Source organism: Brachyhypopomus gauderio, unplaced genomic scaffold (assembly GCF_052324685.1).
Source record: "Brachyhypopomus gauderio isolate BG-103 unplaced genomic scaffold, BGAUD_0.2 sc171, whole genome shotgun sequence".
NCBI classification, from domain to species: domain Eukaryota; kingdom Metazoa; phylum Chordata; class Actinopteri; order Gymnotiformes; family Hypopomidae; genus Brachyhypopomus; species Brachyhypopomus gauderio.
The window spans coordinates 115,984-141,635 of NW_027506992.1; the positions used below are offsets into that span (position 1 = coordinate 115,984).

The following is a 25,652-nucleotide window of genomic DNA, read 5'->3' on the forward strand; positions in this document are numbered from 1 at the left end:
GGCTTCCTAACTATCTGCTTGGTCAAGTCATACTTACTGGGCACTTTACGTATCTGACAATGTGCGTGTGTGCTTTAACTTTGTAACTGACTCTCTTGGCTGTTTTAGCTTGTAGGGTTACATTTTGAGGTATAAACATCAAAAAGGCTTGGGCTTGGGCTTGGGCTTGGGGGTGGAGTTATTTAGGTCCATGCCTAAGGGGCGTGTCCTTCTTGATCTCTGAGGGATCATAGTGATACCAGAGGAATTTCTCAGACCTGCCCTTTTGCAGAGCCCTTTTCCTGGCACAAGGAGTTATAAGCACGCCCCTGCATATCGTCTACTGTGCTTGCTACGGCAGCACATATACTAAAATTGGATCGATACAGAGAAGATTAGCATGGCCCCTGCGAAAGGATGACACGCAAATCCGTGAAGCGCTCCACATTTTGAAGAACCTGGAGAAATGGCACGGCAATCCTGCGGCGTTGACCTTCTGCCGACCGAGATTCGAGCCGGTACTGTTTTTATTCTCAAATCTGCTGGCTTGTCTCGTGGTCAAGGTCGATTGGCAGAAACAGCATAGGGTAGAAATACCACTTGCGACTGAGTGAATCAAGATAAGGCACTAGGGATATAGGTAAAGCAGTGTGATTGTCAGCAGGAATATACTATCCAATAGCACTATGCAAAGAGCCTATGTTTCAGCTGTGGTTTAAATATTGAAATCAGGAATATATCAGGACACCTCTCTCTGGAGCTAGGGATCAGTCCATGAACAACTGAACCATGCTTGCCAGAGCTGGCAAAACAACATGCAGCAGGGGTTGTAGAGGGTGGAACATGTAAGGACTTTTGTCCATTGCAGAGTTTTGTGTTGTAGACTGGAGTTTTCTTCAGTCCCGTCCCATACCTTTAATAGAATTCCCACCCCTTGACCTGGAGCCCCACCCACCATATTACCCATCCCACCCCACCCTGTCAGGTTTTGCCCCGCCCTCCATTTTGCCCTACTTCCTTTTCTGTGTCGGTATGGGGCAGGCTTCCTAACTATCTGCTTGGTCAAGTCATACTTACTGGGCACTTTACGTATCTGACAATGTGCGTGTGTGCTTTAACTTTGTAACTGACTCTCTTGGCTGTTTTAGCTTGTAGGGTTACATTTTGAGGTATAAACATCAAAAAGGCTTGGGCTTGGGCTTGGGCTTGGGGGTGGAGTTATTTAGGTCCATGCCTAAGGGGCGTGTCCTTCTTGATCTCTGAGGGATCATAGTGATACCAGAGGAATTTCTCAGACCTGCCCTTTTGCAGAGCCCTTTTCCTGGCACAAGGAGTTATAAGCACGCCCCTGCATATCGTCTACTGTGCTTGCTATGGCAGCACATATACTAAAATTGGATCGATACAGAGAAGATTAGCATGGCCCCTGCGAAAGGATGACACGCAAATCCGTGAAGCGCTCCACATTTTGAAGAACCTGGAGAAATGGCACGGCAATCCTGCGGCGTTGACCTTCTGCCGACCGAGATTCGAGCCGGTACTGTTTTTATTCTCAAATCTGCTGGCTTGTCTCGTGGTCAAGGTCGATTGGCAGAAACAGCATAGGGTAGAAATACCACTTGCGACTGAGTGAATCAAGATAAGGCACTAGGGATATAGGTAAAGCAGTGTGATTGTCAGCAGGAATATACTATCCAATAGCACTATGCAAAGAGCCTATGTTTCAGCTGTGGTTTAAATATTGAAATCAGGAATATATCAGGACACCTCTCTCTGGAGCTAGGGATCAGTCCATGAACAACTGAACCATGCTTGCCAGAGCTGGCAAAACAACATGCAGCAGGGGTTGTAGAGGGTGGAACATGTAAGGACTTTTGTCCATTGCAGAGTTTTGTGTTGTAGACTGGAGTTTTCTTCAGTCCCGTCCCATACCTTTAATAGAATTCCCACCCCTTGACCTGGAGCCCCACCCACCATATTACCCATCCCACCCCACCATGTCAGGTTTTGCCCCGCCCTCCATTTTGCCCTACTTCCTTTTCTGTGTCGGTATGGGGCAGGCTTCCTAACTATCTGCTTGGTCAAGTCATACTTACTGGGCACTTTACGTATCTGACAATGTGCGTGTGTGCTTTAACTTTGTAACTGACTCTCTTGGCTGTTTTAGCTTGTAGGGTTACATTTTGAGGTATAAACATCAAAAAGGCTTGGGCTTGGGCTTGGGCTTGGGGGTGGAGTTATTTAGGTCCATGCCTAAGGGGCGTGTCCTTCTTGATCTCTGAGGGATCATAGTGATACCAGAGGAATTTCTCAGACCTGCCCTTTTGCAGAGCCCTTTTCCTGGCACAAGGAGTTATAAGCACGCCCCTGCATATCGTCTACTGTGCTTGCTACGGCAGCACATATACTAAAATTGGATCGATACAGAGAAGATTAGCATGGCCCCTGCGAAAGGATGACACGCAAATCCGTGAAGCGCTCCACATTTTGAAGAACCTGGAGAAATGGCACGGCAATCCTGCGGCGTTGACCTTCTGCCGACCGAGATTCGAGCCGGTACTGTTTTTATTCTCAAATCTGCTGGCTTGTCTCGTGGTCAAGGTCGATTGGCAGAAACAGCATAGGGTAGAAATACCACTTGCGACTGAGTGAATCAAGATAAGGCACTAGGGATATAGGTAAAGCAGTGTGATTGTCAGCAGGAATATACTATCCAATAGCACTATGCAAAGAGCCTATGTTTCAGCTGTGGTTTAAATATTGAAATCAGGAATATATCAGGACACCTCTCTCTGGAGCTAGGGATCAGTCCATGAACAACTGAACCATGCTTGCCAGAGCTGGCAAAACAACATGCAGCAGGGGTTGTAGAGGGTGGAACATGTAAGGACTTTTGTCCATTGCAGAGTTTTGTGTTGTAGACTGGAGTTTTCTTCAGTCCCGTCCCATACCTTTAATAGAATTCCCACCCCTTGACCTGGAGCCCCACCCACCATATTACCCATCCCACCCCACCCTGTCAGGTTTTGCCCCGCCCTCCATTTTGCCCTACTTCCTTTTCTGTGTCGGTATGGGGCAGGCTTCCTAACTATCTGCTTGGTCAAGTCATACTTACTGGGCACTTTACGTATCTGACAATGTGCGTGTGTGTTTTAACTTTGTAACTGACTCTCTTGGCTGTTTTAGCTTGTAGGGTTACATTTTGAGGTATAAACATCAAAAAGGCTTGGGCTTGGTCTTGGGCTTGGGCTTGGGGGTGGAGTTATTTAGGTCCATGCCTAAGGGGCGTGTCCTTCTTGATCTCTGAGGGATCATAGTGATACCAGAGGAATTTCTCAGACCTGCCCTTTTGCAGAGCCCTTTTCCTGGCACAAGGAGTTATAAGCACGCCCCTGCATATCGTCTACTGTGTTTGCTACGGCAGCACATATACTAAAATTGGATCGATACAGAGAAGATTAGCATGGCCCCTGCGAAAGGATGACACGCAAATCCGTGAAGCGCTCCACATTTTGAAGAACCTGGAGAAATGGCACGGCAATCCTGCAGCGTTGAACTTCTGCCGACCGAGATTCGAGCCGGTACTGTTTTTATTCTCAAATCTGCTGGCTTGTCTCGTGGTCAAGGTCGATTGGCAGAAACAGCATAGGGTAGAAATACCACTTGCGACTGAGTGAATCAAGATAAGGCACTAGGGATATAGGTAAAGCAGTGTGATTGTCAGCAGGAATATACTATCCAATAGCACTATGCAAAGAGCCTATGTTTCAGCTGTGGTTTAAATATTGAAATCAGGAATATATCAGGACACCTCTCTCTGGAGCTAGGGATCAGTCCATGAACAACTGAACCATGCTTGCCAGAGCTGGCAAAACAACATGCAGCAGGGGTTGTAGAGGGTGGAACATGTAAGGACTTTTGTCCATTGCAGAGTTTTGTGTTGTAGACTGGAGTTTTCTTCAGTCCCGTCCCATACCTTTAATAGAATTCCCACCCCTTGACCTGGAGCCCCACCCACCATATTACCCATCCCACCCCACCCTGTCAGGTTTTGCCCCGCCCTCCATTTTGCCCTACTTCCTTTTCTGTGTCGGTATGGGGCAGGCTTCCTAACTATCTGCTTGGTCAAGTCATACTTACTGGGCACTTTACGTATCTGACAATGTGCGTGTGTGCTTTAACTTTGTAACTGACTCTCTTGGCTGTTTTAGCTTGTAGGGTTACATTTTGAGGTATAAACATCAAAAAGGCTTTGGCTTGGGCTTGGGCTTGGGGGTGGAGTTATTTAGGTCCATGCCTAAGGGGCGTGTTCTTCTTGATCTCTGAGGGATCATAGTGATACCAGAGGAATTTCTCAGACCTGCCCTTTTGCAGAGCCCTTTTCCTGGCACAAGGAGTTATAAGCACGCCCCTGCATATCGTCTACTGTGCTTGCTACGGCAGCACATATACTAAAATTGGATTGATACAGAGAAGATTAGCATGGCCCCTGCGAAAGGATGACACGCAAATCCGTGAAGCGCTCCACATTTTGAAGAACCTGGAGAAATGGCACGGCAATCCTGCGGCGTTGACCTTCTGCCGACCGAGATTCGAGCCGGTACTGTTTTTATTCTCAAATCTGCTGGCTTGTCTCGTGGTCAAGGTCGATTGGCAGAAACAGCATAGGGTAGAAATACCACTTGCGACTGAGTGAATCAAGATAAGGCACTAGGGATATAGGTAAAGCAGTGTGATTGTCAGCAGGAATATACTATCCAATAGCACTATGCAAAGAGCCTATGTTTCAGCTGTGGTTTAAATATTGAAATCAGGAATATATCAGGACACCTCTCTCTGGAGCTAGGGATCAGTCCATGAACAACTGAACCATGCTTGCCAGAGCTGGCAAAACAACATGCAGCAGGGGTTGTAGAGGGTGGAACATGTAAGGACTTTTGTCCATTGCAGAGTTTTGTGTTGTAGACTGGAGTTTTCTTCAGTCCCGTCCCATACCTTTAATAGAATTCCCACCCCTTGACCTGGAGCCCCACCCACCATATTACCCATCCCACCCCACCATGTCAGGTTTTGCCCCGCCCTCCATTTTGCCCTACTTCCTTTTCTGTGTCGGTATGGGGCAGGCTTCCTAACTATCTGCTTGGTCAAGTCATACTTACTGGGCACTTTACGTATCTGACAATGTGCGTGTGTGCTTTAACTTTGTAACTGACTCTCTTGGCTGTTTTAGCTTGTAGGGTTACATTTTGAGGTATAAACATCAAAAAGGCTTTGGCTTGGGCTTGGGCTTGGGGGTGGAGTTATTTAGGTCCATGCCTAAGGGGCGTGTTCTTCTTGATCTCTGAGGGATCATAGTGATACCAGAGGAATTTCTCAGACCTGCCCTTTTGCAGAGCCCTTTTCCTGGCACAAGGAGTTATAAGCACGCCCCTGCATATCGTCTACTGTGCTTGCTACGGCAGCACATATACTAAAATTGGATTGATACAGAGAAGATTAGCATGGCCCCTGCGAAAGGATGACACGCAAATCCGTGAAGCGCTCCACATTTTGAAGAACCTGGAGAAATGGCACGGCAATCCTGCGGCGTTGACCTTCTGCCGACCGAGATTCGAGCCGGTACTGTTTTTATTCTCAAATCTGCTGGCTTGTCTCGTGGTCAAGGTCGATTGGCAGAAACAGCATAGGGTAGAAATACCACTTGCGACTGAGTGAATCAAGATAAGGCACTAGGGATATAGGTAAAGCAGTGTGATTGTCAGCAGGAATATACTATCCAATAGCACTATGCAAAGAGCCTATGTTTCAGCTGTGGTTTAAATATTGAAATCAGGAATATATCAGGACACCTCTCTCTGGAGCTAGGGATCAGTCCATGAACAACTGAACCATGCTTGCCAGAGCTGGCAAAACAACATGCAGCAGGGGTTGTAGAGGGTGGAACATGTAAGGACTTTTGTCCATTGCAGAGTTTTGTGTTGTAGACTGGAGTTTTCTTCAGTCCCGTCCCATACCTTTAATAGAATTCCCACCCCTTGACCTGGAGCCCCACCCACCATATTACCCATCCCACCCCACCATGTCAGGTTTTGCCCCGCCCTCCATTTTGCCCTACTTCCTTTTCTGTGTCGGTATGGGGCAGGCTTCCTAACTATCTGCTTGGTCAAGTCATACTTACTGGGCACTTTACGTATCTGACAATGTGCGTGTGTGCTTTAACTTTGTAACTGACTCTCTTGGCTGTTTTAGCTTGTAGGGTTACATTTTGAGGTATAAACATCAAAAAGGCTTGGGCTTGGGCTTGGGATTGGGGGTGGAGTTATTTAGGTCCATGCCTAAGGGGCGTGTCCTTCTTGATCTCTGAGGGATCATAGTGATACCAGAGGAATTTCTCAGACCTGCCCTTTTGCAGAGCCCTTTTCCTGGCACAAGGAGTTATAAGCACGCCCCTGCATATCGTCTACTGTGCTTGCTACGGCAGCACATATACTAAAATTGGATCGATACAGAGAAGATTAGCATGGCCCCTGCGAAAGGATGACACGCAAATCCGTGAAGCGCTCCACATTTTGAAGAACCTGGAGAAATGGCACGGCAATCCTGCGGCGTTGACCTTCTGCCGACCGAGATTCGAGCCGGTACTGTTTTTATTCTCAAATCTGCTGGCTTGTCTCGTGGTCAAGGTCGATTGGCAGAAACAGCATAGGGTAGAAATACCACTTGCGACTGAGTGAATCAAGATAAGGCACTAGGGATATAGGTAAAGCAGTGTGATTGTCAGCAGGAATATACTATCCAATAGCACTATGCAAAGAGCCTATGTTTCAGCTGTGGTTTAAATATTGAAATCAGGAATATATCAGGACACCTCTCTCTGGAGCTAGGGATCAGTCCATGAACAACTGAACCATGCTTGCCAGAGCTGGCAAAACAACATGCAGCAGGGGTTGTAGAGGGTGGAACATGTAAGGACTTTTGTCCATTGCAGAGTTTTGTGTTGTAGACTGGAGTTTTCTTCAGTCCCGTCCCATACCTTTAATAGAATTCCCACCCCTTGACCTGGAGCCCCACCCACCATATTACCCATCCCACCCCACCCTGTCAGGTTTTGCCCCGCCCTCCATTTTGCCCTACTTCCTTTTCTGTGTCGGTATGGGGCAGGCTTCCTAACTATCTGCTTGGTCAAGTCATACTTACTGGGCACTTTACGTATCTGACAATGTGCGTGTGTGCTTTAACTTTGTAACTGACTCTCTTGGCTGTTTTAGCTTGTAGGGTTACATTTTGAGGTATAAACATCAAAAAGGCTTGGGCTTGGGCTTGGGCTTGGGGGTGGAGTTATTTAGGTCCATGCCTAAGGGGCGTGTCCTTCTTGATCTCTGAGGGATCATAGTGATACCAGAGGAATTTCTCAGACCTGCCCTTTTGCAGAGCCCTTTTCCTGGCACAAGGAGTTATAAGCACGCCCCTGCATATCGTCTACTGTGCTTGCTATGGCAGCACATATACTAAAATTGGATCGATACAGAGAAGATTAGCATGGCCCCTGCGAAAGGATGACACGCAAATCCGTGAAGCGCTCCACATTTTGAAGAACCTGGAGAAATGGCACGGCAATCCTGCGGCGTTGACCTTCTGCCGACCGAGATTCGAGCCGGTACTGTTTTTATTCTCAAATCTGCTGGCTTGTCTCGTGGTCAAGGTCGATTGGCAGAAACAGCATAGGGTAGAAATACCACTTGCGACTGAGTGAATCAAGATAAGGCACTAGGGATATAGGTAAAGCAGTGTGATTGTCAGCAGGAATATACTATCCAATAGCACTATGCAAAGAGCCTATGTTTCAGCTGTGGTTTAAATATTGAAATCAGGAATATATCAGGACACCTCTCTCTGGAGCTAGGGATCAGTCCATGAACAACTGAACCATGCTTGCCAGAGCTGGCAAAACAACATGCAGCAGGGGTTGTAGAGGGTGGAACATGTAAGGACTTTTGTCCATTGCAGAGTTTTGTGTTGTAGACTGGAGTTTTCTTCAGTCCCGTCCCATACCTTTAATAGAATTCCCACCCCTTGACCTGGAGCCCCACCCACCATATTACCCATCCCACCCCACCATGTCAGGTTTTGCCCCGCCCTCCATTTTGCCCTACTTCCTTTTCTGTGTCGGTATGGGGCAGGCTTCCTAACTATCTGCTTGGTCAAGTCATACTTACTGGGCACTTTACGTATCTGACAATGTGCGTGTGTGCTTTAACTTTGTAACTGACTCTCTTGGCTGTTTTAGCTTGTAGGGTTACATTTTGAGGTATAAACATCAAAAAGGCTTGGGCTTGGGCTTGGGCTTGGGGGTGGAGTTATTTAGGTCCATGCCTAAGGGGCGTGTCCTTCTTGATCTCTGAGGGATCATAGTGATACCAGAGGAATTTCTCAGACCTGCCCTTTTGCAGAGCCCTTTTCCTGGCACAAGGAGTTATAAGCACGCCCCTGCATATCGTCTACTGTGCTTGCTACGGCAGCACATATACTAAAATTGGATCGATACAGAGAAGATTAGCATGGCCCCTGCGAAAGGATGACACGCAAATCCGTGAAGCGCTCCACATTTTGAAGAACCTGGAGAAATGGCACGGCAATCCTGCGGCGTTGACCTTCTGCCGACCGAGATTCGAGCCGGTACTGTTTTTATTCTCAAATCTGCTGGCTTGTCTCGTGGTCAAGGTCGATTGGCAGAAACAGCATAGGGTAGAAATACCACTTGCGACTGAGTGAATCAAGATAAGGCACTAGGGATATAGGTAAAGCAGTGTGATTGTCAGCAGGAATATACTATCCAATAGCACTATGCAAAGAGCCTATGTTTCAGCTGTGGTTTAAATATTGAAATCAGGAATATATCAGGACACCTCTCTCTGGAGCTAGGGATCAGTCCATGAACAACTGAACCATGCTTGCCAGAGCTGGCAAAACAACATGCAGCAGGGGTTGTAGAGGGTGGAACATGTAAGGACTTTTGTCCATTGCAGAGTTTTGTGTTGTAGACTGGAGTTTTCTTCAGTCCCGTCCCATACCTTTAATAGAATTCCCACCCCTTGACCTGGAGCCCCACCCACCATATTACCCATCCCACCCCACCCTGTCAGGTTTTGCCCCGCCCTCCATTTTGCCCTACTTCCTTTTCTGTGTCGGTATGGGGCAGGCTTCCTAACTATCTGCTTGGTCAAGTCATACTTACTGGGCACTTTACGTATCTGACAATGTGCGTGTGTGCTTTAACTTTGTAACTGACTCTCTTGGCTGTTTTAGCTTGTAGGGTTACATTTTGAGGTATAAACATCAAAAAGGCTTGGGCTTGGGCTTGGGCTTGGGGGTGGAGTTATTTAGGTCCATGCCTAAGGGGCGTGTCCTTCTTGATCTCTGAGGGATCATAGTGATACCAGAGGAATTTCTCAGACCTGCCCTTTTGCAGAGCCCTTTTCCTGGCACAAGGAGTTATAAGCACGCCCCTGCATATCGTCTACTGTGCTTGCTATGGCAGCACATATACTAAAATTGGATCGATACAGAGAAGATTAGCATGGCCCCTGCGAAAGGATGACACGCAAATCCGTGAAGCGCTCCACATTTTGAAGAACCTGGAGAAATGGCACGGCAATCCTGCGGCGTTGACCTTCTGCCGACCGAGATTCGAGCCGGTACTGTTTTTATTCTCAAATCTGCTGGCTTGTCTCGTGGTCAAGGTCGATTGGCAGAAACAGCATAGGGTAGAAATACCACTTGCGACTGAGTGAATCAAGATAAGGCACTAGGGATATAGGTAAAGCAGTGTGATTGTCAGCAGGAATATACTATCCAATAGCACTATGCAAAGAGCCTATGTTTCAGCTGTGGTTTAAATATTGAAATCAGGAATATATCAGGACACCTCTCTCTGGAGCTAGGGATCAGTCCATGAACAACTGAACCATGCTTGCCAGAGCTGGCAAAACAACATGCAGCAGGGGTTGTAGAGGGTGGAACATGTAAGGACTTTTGTCCATTGCAGAGTTTTGTGTTGTAGACTGGAGTTTTCTTCAGTCCCGTCCCATACCTTTAATAGAATTCCCACCCCTTGACCTGGAGCCCCACCCACCATATTACCCATCCCACCCCACCATGTCAGGTTTTGCCCCGCCCTCCATTTTGCCCTACTTCCTTTTCTGTGTCGGTATGGGGCAGGCTTCCTAACTATCTGCTTGGTCAAGTCATACTTACTGGGCACTTTACGTATCTGACAATGTGCGTGTGTGCTTTAACTTTGTAACTGACTCTCTTGGCTGTTTTAGCTTGTAGGGTTACATTTTGAGGTATAAACATCAAAAAGGCTTGGGCTTGGGCTTGGGCTTGGGGGTGGAGTTATTTAGGTCCATGCCTAAGGGGCGTGTCCTTCTTGATCTCTGAGGGATCATAGTGATACCAGAGGAATTTCTCAGACCTGCCCTTTTGCAGAGCCCTTTTCCTGGCACAAGGAGTTATAAGCACGCCCCTGCATATCGTCTACTGTGCTTGCTACGGCAGCACATATACTAAAATTGGATCGATACAGAGAAGATTAGCATGGCCCCTGCGAAAGGATGACACGCAAATCCGTGAAGCGCTCCACATTTTGAAGAACCTGGAGAAATGGCACGGCAATCCTGCGGCGTTGACCTTCTGCCGACCGAGATTCGAGCCGGTACTGTTTTTATTCTCAAATCTGCTGGCTTGTCTCGTGGTCAAGGTCGATTGGCAGAAACAGCATAGGGTAGAAATACCACTTGCGACTGAGTGAATCAAGATAAGGCACTAGGGATATAGGTAAAGCAGTGTGATTGTCAGCAGGAATATACTATCCAATAGCACTATGCAAAGAGCCTATGTTTCAGCTGTGGTTTAAATATTGAAATCAGGAATATATCAGGACACCTCTCTCTGGAGCTAGGGATCAGTCCATGAACAACTGAACCATGCTTGCCAGAGCTGGCAAAACAACATGCAGCAGGGGTTGTAGAGGGTGGAACATGTAAGGACTTTTGTCCATTGCAGAGTTTTGTGTTGTAGACTGGAGTTTTCTTCAGTCCCGTCCCATACCTTTAATAGAATTCCCACCCCTTGACCTGGAGCCCCACCCACCATATTACCCATCCCACCCCACCCTGTCAGGTTTTGCCCCGCCCTCCATTTTGCCCTACTTCCTTTTCTGTGTCGGTATGGGGCAGGCTTCCTAACTATCTGCTTGGTCAAGTCATACTTACTGGGCACTTTACGTATCTGACAATGTGCGTGTGTGTTTTAACTTTGTAACTGACTCTCTTGGCTGTTTTAGCTTGTAGGGTTACATTTTGAGGTATAAACATCAAAAAGGCTTGGGCTTGGTCTTGGGCTTGGGCTTGGGGGTGGAGTTATTTAGGTCCATGCCTAAGGGGCGTGTCCTTCTTGATCTCTGAGGGATCATAGTGATACCAGAGGAATTTCTCAGACCTGCCCTTTTGCAGAGCCCTTTTCCTGGCACAAGGAGTTATAAGCACGCCCCTGCATATCGTCTACTGTGTTTGCTACGGCAGCACATATACTAAAATTGGATCGATACAGAGAAGATTAGCATGGCCCCTGCGAAAGGATGACACGCAAATCCGTGAAGTGCTCCACATTTTGAAGAACCTGGAGAAATGGCACGGCAATCCTGCAGCGTTGAACTTCTGCCGACCGAGATTCGAGCCGGTACTGTTTTTATTCTCAAATCTGCTGGCTTGTCTCGTGGTCAAGGTCGATTGGCAGAAACAGCATAGGGTAGAAATACCACTTGCGACTGAGTGAATCAAGATAAGGCACTAGGGATATAGGTAAAGCAGTGTGATTGTCAGCAGGAATATACTATCCAATAGCACTATGCAAAGAGCCTATGTTTCAGCTGTGGTTTAAATATTGAAATCAGGAATATATCAGGACACCTCTCTCTGGAGCTAGGGATCAGTCCATGAACAACTGAACCATGCTTGCCAGAGCTGGCAAAACAACATGCAGCAGGGGTTGTAGAGGGTGGAACATGTAAGGACTTTTGTCCATTGCAGAGTTTTGTGTTGTAGACTGGAGTTTTCTTCAGTCCCGTCCCATACCTTTAATAGAATTCCCACCCCTTGACCTGGAGCCCCACCCACCATATTACCCATCCCACCCCACCCTGTCAGGTTTTGCCCCGCCCTCCATTTTGCCCTACTTCCTTTTCTGTGTCGGTATGGGGCAGGCTTCCTAACTATCTGCTTGGTCAAGTCATACTTACTGGGCACTTTACGTATCTGACAATGTGCGTGTGTGCTTTAACTTTGTAACTGACTCTCTTGGCTGTTTTAGCTTGTAGGGTTACATTTTGAGGTATAAACATCAAAAAGGCTTTGGCTTGGGCTTGGGCTTGGGGGTGGAGTTATTTAGGTCCATGCCTAAGGGGCGTGTTCTTCTTGATCTCTGAGGGATCATAGTGATACCAGAGGAATTTCTCAGACCTGCCCTTTTGCAGAGCCCTTTTCCTGGCACAAGGAGTTATAAGCACGCCCCTGCATATCGTCTACTGTGCTTGCTACGGCAGCACATATACTAAAATTGGATTGATACAGAGAAGATTAGCATGGCCCCTGCGAAAGGATGACACGCAAATCCGTGAAGCGCTCCACATTTTGAAGAACCTGGAGAAATGGCACGGCAATCCTGCGGCGTTGACCTTCTGCCGACCGAGATTCGAGCCGGTACTGTTTTTATTCTCAAATCTGCTGGCTTGTCTCGTGGTCAAGGTCGATTGGCAGAAACAGCATAGGGTAGAAATACCACTTGCGACTGAGTGAATCAAGATAAGGCACTAGGGATATAGGTAAAGCAGTGTGATTGTCAGCAGGAATATACTATCCAATAGCACTATGCAAAGAGCCTATGTTTCAGCTGTGGTTTAAATATTGAAATCAGGAATATATCAGGACACCTCTCTCTGGAGCTAGGGATCAGTCCATGAACAACTGAACCATGCTTGCCAGAGCTGGCAAAACAACATGCAGCAGGGGTTGTAGAGGGTGGAACATGTAAGGACTTTTGTCCATTGCAGAGTTTTGTGTTGTAGACTGGAGTTTTCTTCAGTCCCGTCCCATACCTTTAATAGAATTCCCACCCCTTGACCTGGAGCCCCACCCACCATATTACCCATCCCACCCCACCATGTCAGGTTTTGCCCCGCCCTCCATTTTGCCCTACTTCCTTTTCTGTGTCGGTATGGGGCAGGCTTCCTAACTATCTGCTTGGTCAAGTCATACTTACTGGGCACTTTACGTATCTGACAATGTGCGTGTGTGCTTTAACTTTGTAACTGACTCTCTTGGCTGTTTTAGCTTGTAGGGTTACATTTTGAGGTATAAACATCAAAAAGGCTTTGGCTTGGGCTTGGGCTTGGGGGTGGAGTTATTTAGGTCCATGCCTAAGGGGCGTGTTCTTCTTGATCTCTGAGGGATCATAGTGATACCAGAGGAATTTCTCAGACCTGCCCTTTTGCAGAGCCCTTTTCCTGGCACAAGGAGTTATAAGCACGCCCCTGCATATTGTCTACTGTGCTTGCTACGGCAGCACATATACTAAAATTGGATTGATACAGAGAAGATTAGCATGGCCCCTGCGAAAGGATGACACGCAAATCCGTGAAGCGCTCCACATTTTGAAGAACCTGGAGAAATGGCACGGCAATCCTGCGGCGTTGACCTTCTGCCGACCGAGATTCGAGCCGGTACTGTTTTTATTCTCAAATCTGCTGGCTTGTCTCGTGGTCAAGGTCGATTGGCAGAAACAGCATAGGGTAGAAATACCACTTGCGACTGAGTGAATCAAGATAAGGCACTAGGGATATAGGTAAAGCAGTGTGATTGTCAGCAGGAATATACTATCCAATAGCACTATGCAAAGAGCCTATGTTTCAGCTGTGGTTTAAATATTGAAATCAGGAATATATCAGGACACCTCTCTCTGGAGCTAGGGATCAGTCCATGAACAACTGAACCATGCTTGCCAGAGCTGGCAAAACAACATGCAGCAGGGGTTGTAGAGGGTGGAACATGTAAGGACTTTTGTCCATTGCAGAGTTTTGTGTTGTAGACTGGAGTTTTCTTCAGTCCCGTCCCATACCTTTAATAGAATTCCCACCCCTTGACCTGGAGCCCCACCCACCATATTACCCATCCCACCCCACCATGTCAGGTTTTGCCCCGCCCTCCATTTTGCCCTACTTCCTTTTCTGTGTCGGTATGGGGCAGGCTTCCTAACTATCTGCTTGGTCAAGTCATACTTACTGGGCACTTTACGTATCTGACAATGTGCGTGTGTGCTTTAACTTTGTAACTGACTCTCTTGGCTGTTTTAGCTTGTAGGGTTACATTTTGAGGTATAAACATCAAAAAGGCTTGGGCTTGGGCTTGGGCTTGGGGGTGGAGTTATTTAGGTCCATGCCTAAGGGGCGTGTCCTTCTTGATCTCTGAGGGATCATAGTGATACCAGAGGAATTTCTCAGACCTGCCCTTTTGCAGAGCCCTTTTCCTGGCACAAGGAGTTATAAGCACGCCCCTGCATATCGTCTACTGTGCTTGCTACGGCAGCACATATACTAAAATTGGATCGATACAGAGAAGATTAGCATGGCCCCTGCGAAAGGATGACACGCAAATCCGTGAAGCGCTCCACATTTTGAAGAACCTGGAGAAATGGCACGGCAATCCTGCGGCGTTGACCTTCTGCCGACCGAGATTCGAGCCGGTACTGTTTTTATTCTCAAATCTGCTGGCTTGTCTCGTGGTCAAGGTCGATTGGCAGAAACAGCATAGGGTAGAAATACCACTTGCGACTGAGTGAATCAAGATAAGGCACTAGGGATATAGGTAAAGCAGTGTGATTGTCAGCAGGAATATACTATCCAATAGCACTATGCAAAGAGCCTATGTTTCAGCTGTGGTTTAAATATTGAAATCAGGAATATATCAGGACACCTCTCTCTGGAGCTAGGGATCAGTCCATGAACAACTGAACCATGCTTGCCAGAGCTGGCAAAACAACATGCAGCAGGGGTTGTAGAGGGTGGAACATGTAAGGACTTTTGTCCATTGCAGAGTTTTGTGTTGTAGACTGGAGTTTTCTTCAGTCCCGTCCCATACCTTTAATAGAATTCCCACCCCTTGACCTGGAGCCCCACCCACCATATTACCCATCCCACCCTACCATGTCAGGTTTTGCCCCGCCCTCCATTTTGCCCTACTTCCTTTTCTGTGTCGGTATGGGGCAGGCTTCCTAACTATCTGCTTGGTCAAGTCATACTTACTGGGCACTTTACGTATCTGACAATGTGCGTGTGTGCTTTAACTTTGTAACTGACTCTCTTGGCTGTTTTAGCTTGTAGGGTTACATTTTGAGGTATAAACATCAAAAAGGCTTGGGCTTGGGCTTGGGCTTGGGGGTGGAGTTATTTAGGTCCATGCCTAAGGGGCGTGTCCTTCTTGATCTCTGAGGGATCATAGTGATACCAGAGGAATTTCTCAGACCTGCCCTTTTGCAGAGCCCTTTTCCTGGCACAAGGAGTTATAAGCACACCCCTGCATATCGTCTACTGTGCTTGCTACGGCAGCACATATACTAAAATTGGATCGATACAGAGAAGATTAGCATGGCCCCTGCGAAAAGGATGGGAGCCAATCTTCTCTGTGGCCAGTTTGGGCCCTTGGGGGCCCTTCCAGGTGCCAGGGGTGCTCTAGAAACCAAATTTGGGGTGCCCGATCTCATTCGAGACATCCCCAGGGTTCCTGGGTGCCCGCTTCACCCTAAACCCAGAATCTACCCAAATCTTGTACCATGTGACCTCTTTGGCAAGGAGGCGGGACAATGGTGACAGAGGGTGGGACATGTCTTGCATGTTAAGTAGCCATGTGCTTTACAAATTGCATGTCAAGTAGCCATGTGCTATGCACAACAAATGTTGTAATGAATGATTGAATTATATTTTTTGAATGATTGAATTATATTTTTAAATCATATTATATAAATATATATTTATTATATATTTCTGTTTTTAATCATCTTGATATTGTTGTAATTCTATTGAATATTTAATTATGCCACAATTTTTATAAAATCCAAATAAAACTGTTTATAAATTGTGGAAACAGCAAATTGTGTGAACAGTGTTTTCTTTAATCAACAATAAAAATCTGAATAAATAAACTTTTAAATAAATCAGTGCCAATCAGTATAATATAATTATAATAAATGCTTATAATATAATACATATATACATACATACATACATACATACATGCATACATACAGAAACATATTTACATAAACTATTTACAACATCAGGTAGGTGTTTGGATCACTGACCCTGTCCAGCACCTCCTCTCTTCATCTCCTCCACCCACTGCTCCACTGTCTTCCCCGCTGCTGTCGCGCAGAAGTGCACCCCACGAAAGCGGCTGTGGCCAAACTCTTTAGTCTTTGGCTGGCCACATTGTTTACATAAATAATGTTCATGTTTGAGCCGCTTCGTGGGGACGGGCTGTCCATCAGCAGCAGGGGGTGCAGTGCTGGAGGCAGCAGCAGCAGCAGCAGCCTCTGCCTTCTTCTTCCACCGCCACGCTGTGGTCCGGGGCACTTTGGGCCCAGGCTGTGTGGCGGGGGCAGTTGGAGTGTCGGGGGTGGCAGAAGCTGGAGCAGCTGTGGTGTCACCGGAGGCGAGAGGATGGTGGCCTCGGACGCGCTGGGAAGCCTGTCCGGAAGCGTCCGCCTGGATGTTAAAGTCATACGCAGGGTGGGCGTACGTGGGACGCTCCGGGAGCTTGCTCAGCACGGGAGGGAGGGGTTCCGAGGCCACCGTGGGAGTGCTGGACTGGCCAACGCTCAGGTGCAGAACGTCCTGTTCCTGCTTCTTCTTCCTGGCGTTGTACCTGTAACAGAAATGCAACACAGCCTATCAGTAATCAGCCTGTATAGCTCACAGTGTCAACGAGATCAATTTCAGACAAAGAAGACTGGATAAACTCACCACTGGGTCAGTGTCCTCTGATTGAGCTCAAAGAGCTGTATGCGTGTCCGAGCCATGAGGCCAGGGCTGCCCAGGACTACGTCCCTGATGACGCCGTAGTCCCTCATGATGGCAGCCCACCTGTTCACCCTGACGCCGGCGATGGTCTGCCCGCCAGGGTGAAGGCGACAAAGCGCCAGGCAAATGGCCTCGACAAGGCGGCTGACGCTGGGCCACTGAGCAGGCCCACTGCCTTGTCCGAGGAAGCAGCTACAGACAGACACAGACAGAAATCAGTGACACGGCTACAAGCCAACCTAGAAAATCCTGAAGCTACTGGATTACTGAAGGTTCTCCTACCGCTTCAGACTCTCTGTCCCAGCAACAACAGAGGTCTTGGAATGGCTGCTTTTGAAGCGTCCCTTCACCAGTCGGTCTCTGTGACGCGGCGGGTAGACAACACCGCCTTTGTCGCTCTCTGGCAGTTTGTCCCAGAGAGCCACGATGCCGTCTACCCTCTGCTGTGTCACAAAAGCCTGGTGACGCAGCTCCACCAGACTGTCGGCCAGGTTGACCACGTGATGATAGCCTGGAACACCGTCGGGTCCCAGACTCTCCTGGAAATTAAAGAAAGAGAAATCATTATACAGATATCAGACACTGTGGCGAAAGGGTCAGGACATAACAGCTGAATCCTGCTACGATTTAACACAATGAATAAACTACACTTACATCAGTACAGGCATGGGTCTGGGTAGCAACCTGGCCAGGGACGCTCTCCTCGGTTGGCTCGGACGTGGAGTCCTCGGCAGGGTCAGACTGGGCCTGCGACGATGCAGCCGGAGAACGAGGCCTCACTGCTGCACGATGGAGAGGCAGCAGTGGCTCGAGGCTGTGCTCAGAGCATGTGGGGTCCGCGTATTCGTCGAACCCCACATCCTCGAAGCCTTCGTCCTCTGGCTCTGGAAGGTCCTCGTCGCAAAGCCCATCCGGAGCGTCTGGATCCCTGCCGAGGTCCTCATGCAGCACTACGCCGGTCTGAGAGTACAGGTACTCCACCCCAATGAGTTCACCTACGTGAGGAATACAGACAAGAAAGTTTAAGTGTGTGTGTGGGTGCGAGAGAGAGAGAGAGAGAGAGAGACACACACACACAACATTACCTGTATACTCTCCAGGCCTTGTGTAGTCCTCAGCCAGCTGGTGCCCAAGGAGTTGCTGGCTGAGCTGGTTGGCGTAGTGCTGCAGCTGGCCACTGTAGCAGACCCGAGCAGGATCGCTCCCCTCCACTGCTGCTGCTGCGCGGTCCTCGTTCCACCTCACCAACCCTTCCAGCAGGTACGCCTGGAAGTGCAGGGCACTTGCACTCGTACCTGTAACAGTCAAGGACAAGAGGCACTTAGCAAACAGTCCTGACGCGTACGTCTGCATGTACGTATGAGAAGGAGAGAGTGTGAGGCACTCACCAGGCACGAAGCGGTTCAGGTGGAGGTGGAACGACTCCAGGGACGTGGACCCGCGCGCACAGCGATATACGGGCAGGATGACCCCTCCCCTGGTCACCTGCCCGACCCTCCTGTAGAGCTGAATGCCAGGAGGGTCCTGAATGCAGTGGAGGTGGCGCCTCTGGGTCTGCCAGATGTCCTCCATCTTCTCCCGGTCCAGAAGCCTGATGCCCATGGAGTCTGTTCTGTCCATGAAGTCCTCCAGCAGCTCCTGGATGAGCTCCTCGGACGCCTGGGCCCCGCGTGTGCGGCGGCGGCAGTGCCGAGCCAGCTCCTTAGCTGTAGGTCTGCTGGAAGACGTAGCATCAGTCAGGTGGCCTCTGGACCGCGGTGCCTCCCCGAGCTCCGACTGCTTGGCCTCTTCTAGTCGGGCCACATCCTCCGCATCCCACTCGAAGACGCAGAAGGAGAGGCGGCCCATGAAGAGGCCGTACAGCTGGTGGCTGTCCGTGGTGACACCCGCCGCGAAACGGCGCATGAAGTGCCACACGTCCAGCCTGACAACCAGCTGGTCCCACGCGTGGAACATGGCAGCTGCCTTGCCCTTGCCCGCGGTGGAACAGCAGTCCCGGTCTACGTAGAGGAGCTGGGGAGGATCCTCTCCGGCTCGCTGGTACCGCTCCATCAGCTTCACGCACATGGGCAGCAGGCCCTGGCCCTCTCCCGCCGTGAGGACGCTGATGAGGACCTGCCCAAACTCGTTGCCGACGTTTGTTGCCCATGCCGCCGTGCCGGAAGCAGCACCAGCAAGTTTCTTGGTCACCTGAACAGACAAGACACAGCGCATGACAAAAAAGCCCACCATAGAGATTACTGTGTGTGTGTGTGTGTGTGTGTGCTCCTATACAATCTTACCTTCTTAGTGGAGTCCATCTTTAAAATGGCTCCATAGATGGAGGTGACCCTGGCCTTCGTCTCCTCAAGCCGTGACAGTACATCCTGGGCATATACTGTCAGCAGCCATTTTGGAGTGGGCACTGGCACCATCGGGGGCAGCTGGTGGGTGATGGTGCTGGGGTCAGTGCCCGGGACCAGAAACTTTTTGAGCACGGAGAGGTACTCGGAGGACTGGGTCAGCCATTGCTGTCTGTGCCTGACACACAGATGCTTGTACAGCGAGGTCACACTGTTCCCGAGAGTGCGGCCTCGCATCAAGCTCACAACCTCCTTGTCGCAGGACAGCCTACAGCACAGAAAACCACAGGTTACATAGCAATCAAACACAACTTCTCACAAGCTTACAAATGCGCACGCACGCTCACTCATCGAGTGCACGCACGCTCACCTGTAAGTCAGGATCGCTGGGAACATCTCCCGATGGACGGGGTCCAGCTGATCCAGGATGTCCTGCGACCATCCCGCCACCTTCTTCTTACAGCGGCGGCACTCCAGGTACTCTGTGGCCATGAAGTACCAGCCGCTGAAGTTCAAGACCCTCCGGACGGTCTTGTACATCCCGCAGGCCGTCAGCTTATGGCCCAGCCGACGGCACTCGGGATGCACGCACAGCAGCTTGAATGCCCACATGCGGTAGGGCATCCACAGGAACAGCCTGCTGTGGAAGAAGGTGTCTGGGGATGACGGAGGTTGCGTGTAAACCAGCCGGGGTCCGGGAGGCGACCACCACAGGCGCAGGTTCTTGGTCAGCGCCAGCCTCCCAGACTGGTCTCTGGTGAAGAGAGCCCGGCTGACCCACTGATGCTGCTCTTTGGGCAGCGTCTGCTTCCAGCCCTCGGGCAGAAGCACCTTAGACAGACAGACAGATGTAATGAATACGGGCTTCGCATTTTCACTGAATCTACAACAAAAACCCCAGAGCTGGGGCTGGGATGCTCACCTCAGCAGTGGGCACTGGCTGCGTTTGCGAAGGCTGCTGTTCCGGTTCAGCCGTCGGTAGGGAGCGCTGAGGTGGGGCAGGGACCACGACAGAGGAAGAGGGAGCTGGAAGGACACACGTTAATGAGCTTATGAATGGGAGAAACATCATAACAGCATCGGTGTATGTAAGTGACAGCAGTCTCAAGAAACGTGTCATTACGTGCAGATACTATGTTAATGAAATAAGCAGATGAAACAAAGACGACTTGCCTCCCCCTCTCGACCCCATGTTACCCTCAAAAGTAATTAATGAGCTAAAGATTATGAAGATTGATGAAGTGCAGCATGAATTAATGAGCGTGCAGCGTGAGACTATTCTAGCACCACCACCCTTCATTACCTACCTTACCACTTCCATTTCCTTTCCAATACAGCTGCATTACAACAAAACAAGTTAAGTTAAGGCCAAACAACAAGACATTCAATCCAATACTAGTGTACTTCACTCAGTCCAACCTGCAGGACAACTCACCTTCAACGTCCAGTTCCACTGATGCAGCCAGCAGCTCGGCGTCTGTTGGATCCTGTGAGCTGCGGCTGGCTGTGGAAGTCCGGCGCTTGGACAAGCCTGTATGGACACAAGAGACACGTTATCAGACAGGAGTTGTGCTTGGAGGCACACACACACACACACACACACACACACACACACACACACACACGTCTCTACACATGCGAACTGTACAACCTGGGAGACGGGGCACTGCAGCTGGAGCAGGCACAGAGCAGGACGAGGACGCAGCGAGTGCTGGCCGGCTGCTCTTCTCCGCGTCTCTGCGCTGTACATACTTCTGCAGCGCCTCCATCTTGGTCCCAGGTCTGACCTTCTGCTGCCGGATCCACTGGACGTAGCTGTATTAAACAAAAAACCAATCGTGAGAGTGCAGCACGTTCCACCTTCAACATCCACTGCATGTCGTACATGAAGGTAGCACCTACCTCCTCTTCTCTCTGTCCTGGGCCTGGTACAGGTCCCTGTACGAGACGCTCTGGTGCACTCCAAACCCAACAAGACATTGGCCCTCCTGCCCAGAGGAAGAGGGCTCGTCCCTGGCACGGCGCTCCCTGACTGCTCTAGTCACGTCAGGAAACAGGTTGACGTACCGCACCAGGGCGTCTTTGTTGGCCATGGAGGGGGACACCAAAGCGTCTCCACCCTCGCGCTCCCGTTGATGGGCTGCCGACACCATCACGGCGTAGCCCACGTCATGGGTCAGCAGCCATCTGAATGTCTGACCCCGGTACTGGCCAAACTGGATGGTGCTTTCACTCAGCACCAGCCGGGCGTTCCCGGGGTCGCCTCCTCCTGCTTTCACCCGATCCTTGGCCTCATCCCTCACCCTGTCAGCGCTCCAAGGACGGGAAGAGGTCGGCCGCTGCTTGTAGGCGCTGACCAGCGCCGCGGCATCGGGTGAAGGTTGGAGGGTGAGGTCACCACAGGCCTCACGCCTGAATGACGGTGTGTAGTCCATTCTGTACAACAGGAGAGAGCAAAATGAGCATGCACACGACTACACACACGCGCACATACATACATAAATACATGCATGCATCCATACATACATGCATGCATGCATGCATGCATCCATACATGCATGCATGCATGCATACATACATACATACATACATATATACATGCATGCACGCACACGCACACACACACACACACACACACACAGACATGCGCACACAAGTGTGATCTCTAGTAAAAAAAAAAAAGCTGTCTAACGAAAGACAAAGAAACACATGATTATAAACCGTGTTTTCAGTTACTGAACGCTTATAACGACGTCGTACGCTGTGCATCGCGTTACTACAGTTGCAACAGACACCTGTTTAAGACCGAGACTGTGTAGCAGTTGTGCATTCAACCATCGATGTTTAACGGTGCATAAATAGCCACCCGATCGTACACTTTGTATTTTGCACACAAATTACAGAGATCACGTAGCTGGATGCATTTAATCACTCATTTTAATGAATTTATTTTGCACAGAAAAGACCGAGACTGTGTAGCAGTTGTACATTCAACCATCGATGTTTAACGGCAGATAAATAGTCAGCCTTCGTATTTTGCACAGAAGTTACAGAGATCGCGTAACTGGATGCATTTAATCACTCATTTTAATGAATTTTAAACGTGTCAGCTCACTATCCAGCTGGTCCGACAGCCGCATTTTGAACAGAAACGACGGATCGAGACGCAACCGAGCGGCGGTTTTAGCTAAATGACCCGGTCGATCTTCGCACTTTAAATCTCCACTACAGGCTATCGAGACAGAGGGAAGAAAGAAATAAACTGCACATAAGACTTACCAGAAAGTAAGAAGTAAAAATGCAAAAATCGAAAGGATGTTGATCTATCGAAGAAAACCTTTAGCGCTAACTGACAGCGAGAAAGGGGGTGCGAACGTGATCAGCAACGAGGTAGCAACGGAGAGCCAATGAGAATTCGAGAAGCACATTGGAACAGGCCAATGGCGCTCTGCACGTTTTCTGTTATATATTGGAACAGGCCAATGAGAGGACGCAAGCACATTGGAACAAATTGGAACAAATTGGAACAGAAGATCGGTCTGCCAGAGGCGCAAGGATGACACGCAAATCCGTGAAGCGCTCCACATTTTGAAGAACCTGGAGAAATGGCACGGCAATCCTGCGGCGTTGACCTTCTGCCGACCGAGATTCGAGCCGGTACTGTTTTTATTCTCAAATCTGCTGGCTTGTCTCGTGGTCAAGGTCGATTGGCAGAAACAGCATAGGGTAGAAATACCACTTGCGACTGAGTGAATCAAGATAAGGCACTAGGGATATAGGTAAAGCAGTGTGATTGTCAGCAGGAATATACTATCCAATAGCACTATGCAAAGAGCCTATGTTTCAGCTGTGGTTTAAATATTGAAATCAGGAATATATCAGGACACCTCTCTCTGGAGCTAGGGATCAGTCCATGAACAACTGAACCATGCTTGCCAGAGCTGGCAAAACAACATGCAGCAGGGGTTGTAGAGGGTGGAACATGTAAGGACTTTTGTCCATTGCAGAGTTTTGTGTTGTAGACTGGAGTTTTCTTCAGTCCCGTCCCATACCTTTAATAGAATTCCCACCCCTTGACCTGGAGCCCCACCCACCATATTACCCATCCCACCCCACCCTGTCAGGTTTTGCCCCGCCCTCCATTTTGCCCTACTTCCTTTTCTGTGTCGGTATGGGGCAGGCTTCCTAACTATCTGCTTGGTCAAGTCATACTTACTGGGCACTTTACGTATCTGACAATGTGCGTGTGTGCTTTAACTTTGTAACTGACTCTCTTGGCTGTTTTAGCTTGTAGGGTTACATTTTGAGGTATAAACATCAAAAAGGCTTGGGCTTGGGCTTGGGCTTGGGGGTGGAGTTATTTAGGTCCATGCCTAAGGGGCGTGTCCTTCTTGATCTCTGAGGGATCATAGTGATACCAGAGGAATTTCTCAGACCTGCCCTTTTGCAGAGCCCTTTTCCTGGCACAAGGAGTTATAAGCACGCCCCTGCATATCGTCTACTGTGCTTGCTACGGCAGCACATATACTAAAATTGGATCGATACAGAGAAGATTAGCATGGCCCCTGCGAAAGGATGACACGCAAATCCGTGAAGCGCTCCACATTTTGAAGAACCTGGAGAAATGGCACGGCAATCCTGCGGCGTTGACCTTCTGCCGACCGAGATTCGAGCCGGTACTGTTTTTATTCTCAAATCTGCTGGCTTGTCTCGTGGTCAAGGTCGATTGGCAGAAACAGCATAGGGTAGAAATACCACTTGCGACTGAGTGAATCAAGATAAGGCACTAGGGATATAGGTAAAGCAGTGTGATTGTCAGCAGGAATATACTATCCAATAGCACTATGCAAAGAGCCTATGTTTCAGCTGTGGTTTAAATATTGAAATCAGGAATATATCAGGACACATCTCTCTGGAGCTAGGGATCAGTCCATGAACAACTGAACCATGCTTGCCAGAGCTGGCAAAACAACATGCAGCAGGGGTTGTAGAGGGTGGAACATGTAAGGACTTTTGTCCATTGCAGAGTTTTGTGTTGTAGACTGGAGTTTTCTTCAGTCCCGTCCCATACCTTTAATAGAATTCCCACCCCTTGACCTGGAGCCCCACCCACCATATTACCCATCCCACCCCACCCTGTCAGGTTTTGCCCCGCCCTCCATTTTGCCCTACTTCCTTTTCTGTGTCGGTATGGGGCAGGCTTCCTAACTATCTGCTTGGTCAAGTCATACTTACTGGGCACTTTACGTATCTGACAATGTGCGTGTGTGTTTTAACTTTGTAACTGACTCTCTTGGCTGTTTTAGCTTGTAGGGTTACATTTTGAGGTATAAACATCAAAAAGGCTTGGGCTTGGTCTTGGGCTTGGGCTTGGGGGTGGAGTTATTTAGGTCCATGCCTAAGGGGCGTGTCCTTCTTGATCTCTGAGGGATCATAGTGATACCAGGGGAGTTTCTCAGACCTGCCCTTTTGCAGAGCCCTTTTCCTGGCACAAGGAGTTATAAGCACGCCCCTGCATATCGTCTACTGTGCTTGCTACGGCAGCACATATACTAAAATTGGATCGATACAGAGAAGATTAGCATGGCCCCTGCGAAAGGATGACACGCAAATCCGTGAAGCGCTCCACATTTTGAAGAACCTGGAGAAATGGCACGGCAATCCTGCGGCGTTGACCTTCTGCCGACCGAGATTCGAGCCGGTACTGTTTTTATTCTCAAATCTGCTGGCTTGTCTCGTGGTCAAGGTCGATTGGCAGAAACAGCATAGGGTAGAAATACCACTTGCGACTGAGTGAATCAAGATAAGGCACTAGGGATATAGGTAAAGCAGTGTGATTGTCAGCAGGAATATACTATCCAATAGCACTATGCAAAGAGCCTATGTTTCAGCTGTGGTTTAAATATTGAAATCAGGAATATATCAGGACACCTCTCTCTGGAGCTAGGGATCAGTCCATGAACAACTGAACCATGCTTGCCAGAGCTGGCAAAACAACATGCAGCAGGGGTTGTAGAGGGTGGAACATGTAAGGACTTTTGTCCATTGCAGAGTTTTGTGTTGTAGACTGGAGTTTTCTTCAGTCCCGTCCCATACCTTTAATAGAATTCCCACCCCTTGACCTGGAGCCCCACCCACCATATTACCCATCCCACCCCACCCTGTCAGGTTTTGCCCCGCCCTCCATTTTGCCCTACTTCCTT

The 25,652-nt window shown here is 49.0% G+C and overlaps 1 protein-coding gene, 17 non-coding genes and 1 pseudogene across 18 annotated transcripts; 18 read left to right on the forward strand and 1 right to left on the reverse strand.

The window, feature by feature from the left end:
- The first annotated feature begins 324 nt into the window (after nt 1-324).
- Nucleotides 325-431, forward strand: LOC143501375 (U6 spliceosomal RNA). Its single transcript, XR_013126928.1, has one exon. It is a non-coding gene; the product is annotated as a U6 spliceosomal RNA (small nuclear RNA).
- A 912-nt stretch (nt 432-1,343) lies between these two features.
- LOC143501350 (U6 spliceosomal RNA) lies at nt 1,344-1,450 on the forward strand. The gene has a single exon (XR_013126907.1). It is a non-coding gene; the product is annotated as a U6 spliceosomal RNA (small nuclear RNA).
- A 912-nt stretch (nt 1,451-2,362) lies between these two features.
- On the forward strand, nt 2,363-2,469 carry LOC143501378 (U6 spliceosomal RNA). The gene has a single exon (XR_013126931.1). It is a non-coding gene; the product is annotated as a U6 spliceosomal RNA (small nuclear RNA).
- A 918-nt stretch (nt 2,470-3,387) lies between these two features.
- On the forward strand, nt 3,388-3,494 carry LOC143501368 (U6 spliceosomal RNA). The gene has a single exon (XR_013126924.1). It is a non-coding gene; the product is annotated as a U6 spliceosomal RNA (small nuclear RNA).
- Nucleotides 3,495-4,406: 912 nt separating this feature from the next.
- Nucleotides 4,407-4,513, forward strand: LOC143501362 (U6 spliceosomal RNA). Its single transcript, XR_013126919.1, has one exon. It is a non-coding gene; the product is annotated as a U6 spliceosomal RNA (small nuclear RNA).
- A 912-nt stretch (nt 4,514-5,425) lies between these two features.
- Nucleotides 5,426-5,532, forward strand: LOC143501364 (U6 spliceosomal RNA). Its single transcript, XR_013126921.1, has one exon. It is a non-coding gene; the product is annotated as a U6 spliceosomal RNA (small nuclear RNA).
- A 912-nt stretch (nt 5,533-6,444) lies between these two features.
- Nucleotides 6,445-6,551, forward strand: LOC143501379 (U6 spliceosomal RNA). Its single transcript, XR_013126932.1, has one exon. It is a non-coding gene; the product is annotated as a U6 spliceosomal RNA (small nuclear RNA).
- A 912-nt stretch (nt 6,552-7,463) lies between these two features.
- LOC143501352 (U6 spliceosomal RNA) lies at nt 7,464-7,570 on the forward strand. The gene has a single exon (XR_013126909.1). It is a non-coding gene; the product is annotated as a U6 spliceosomal RNA (small nuclear RNA).
- A 912-nt stretch (nt 7,571-8,482) lies between these two features.
- LOC143501380 (U6 spliceosomal RNA) lies at nt 8,483-8,589 on the forward strand. Its single transcript, XR_013126933.1, has one exon. It is a non-coding gene; the product is annotated as a U6 spliceosomal RNA (small nuclear RNA).
- A 912-nt stretch (nt 8,590-9,501) lies between these two features.
- LOC143501353 (U6 spliceosomal RNA) lies at nt 9,502-9,608 on the forward strand. The gene has a single exon (XR_013126910.1). It is a non-coding gene; the product is annotated as a U6 spliceosomal RNA (small nuclear RNA).
- Nucleotides 9,609-10,520: 912 nt separating this feature from the next.
- Nucleotides 10,521-10,627, forward strand: LOC143501381 (U6 spliceosomal RNA). The gene has a single exon (XR_013126934.1). It is a non-coding gene; the product is annotated as a U6 spliceosomal RNA (small nuclear RNA).
- Nucleotides 10,628-11,545: 918 nt separating this feature from the next.
- On the forward strand, nt 11,546-11,652 carry LOC143501361 (U6 spliceosomal RNA). The gene has a single exon (XR_013126918.1). It is a non-coding gene; the product is annotated as a U6 spliceosomal RNA (small nuclear RNA).
- A 912-nt stretch (nt 11,653-12,564) lies between these two features.
- Nucleotides 12,565-12,671, forward strand: LOC143501365 (U6 spliceosomal RNA). Its single transcript, XR_013126922.1, has one exon. It is a non-coding gene; the product is annotated as a U6 spliceosomal RNA (small nuclear RNA).
- A 912-nt stretch (nt 12,672-13,583) lies between these two features.
- LOC143501367 (U6 spliceosomal RNA) lies at nt 13,584-13,690 on the forward strand. Its single transcript, XR_013126923.1, has one exon. It is a non-coding gene; the product is annotated as a U6 spliceosomal RNA (small nuclear RNA).
- Nucleotides 13,691-14,602: 912 nt separating this feature from the next.
- LOC143501383 (U6 spliceosomal RNA) lies at nt 14,603-14,709 on the forward strand. Its single transcript, XR_013126935.1, has one exon. It is a non-coding gene; the product is annotated as a U6 spliceosomal RNA (small nuclear RNA).
- Nucleotides 14,710-15,621: 912 nt separating this feature from the next.
- LOC143501369 (U6 spliceosomal RNA) lies at nt 15,622-15,697 on the forward strand (annotated as a pseudogene).
- Nucleotides 15,698-16,381: 684 nt separating this feature from the next.
- On the reverse strand, nt 16,382-20,061 carry LOC143501318 (uncharacterized). The gene is made up of 8 exons (XM_076994982.1): nt 19,820-20,061; nt 19,390-19,717; nt 18,496-19,297; nt 18,193-18,402; nt 17,762-18,102; nt 17,390-17,646; nt 17,051-17,299; nt 16,382-16,952 (listed from the first exon to the last, which is right to left on the reverse strand). The coding sequence occupies exons 1-8, from the start codon at nt 20,059-20,061 to the stop codon at nt 16,382-16,384; spliced, it is 3,000 nt and encodes a 999-aa protein (XP_076851097.1).
- A 3,891-nt stretch (nt 20,062-23,952) lies between these two features.
- LOC143501385 (U6 spliceosomal RNA) lies at nt 23,953-24,059 on the forward strand. Its single transcript, XR_013126937.1, has one exon. It is a non-coding gene; the product is annotated as a U6 spliceosomal RNA (small nuclear RNA).
- Nucleotides 24,060-24,977: 918 nt separating this feature from the next.
- LOC143501386 (U6 spliceosomal RNA) lies at nt 24,978-25,084 on the forward strand. Its single transcript, XR_013126938.1, has one exon. It is a non-coding gene; the product is annotated as a U6 spliceosomal RNA (small nuclear RNA).
- Nucleotides 25,085-25,652: the final 568 nt, after the last annotated feature.

What these genes read in the sequence shown, in the direction of transcription:
- LOC143501318 (XM_076994982.1), bottom strand. Translation starts at nt 20,061, where the DNA reads ATGTGGGCATTCAAGCTGCTGTGCGTGCATCCCGAGTGCCGTCGGCTG. An exon ending in CCAGCGATCCTGACTTACAG is followed by an intron (nt 19,718 to 19,819) that starts GTGAGCGTGCGT and finishes TCTGTGCTGTAG; the next exon opens with GCTGTCCTGCGACAAGGAGG. An exon ending in CCTGAACCGCTTCGTGCCTG is followed by an intron (nt 18,403 to 18,495) that starts GTGAGTGCCTCA and finishes TGACTGTTACAG; the next exon opens with GTACGAGTGCAAGTGCCCTG.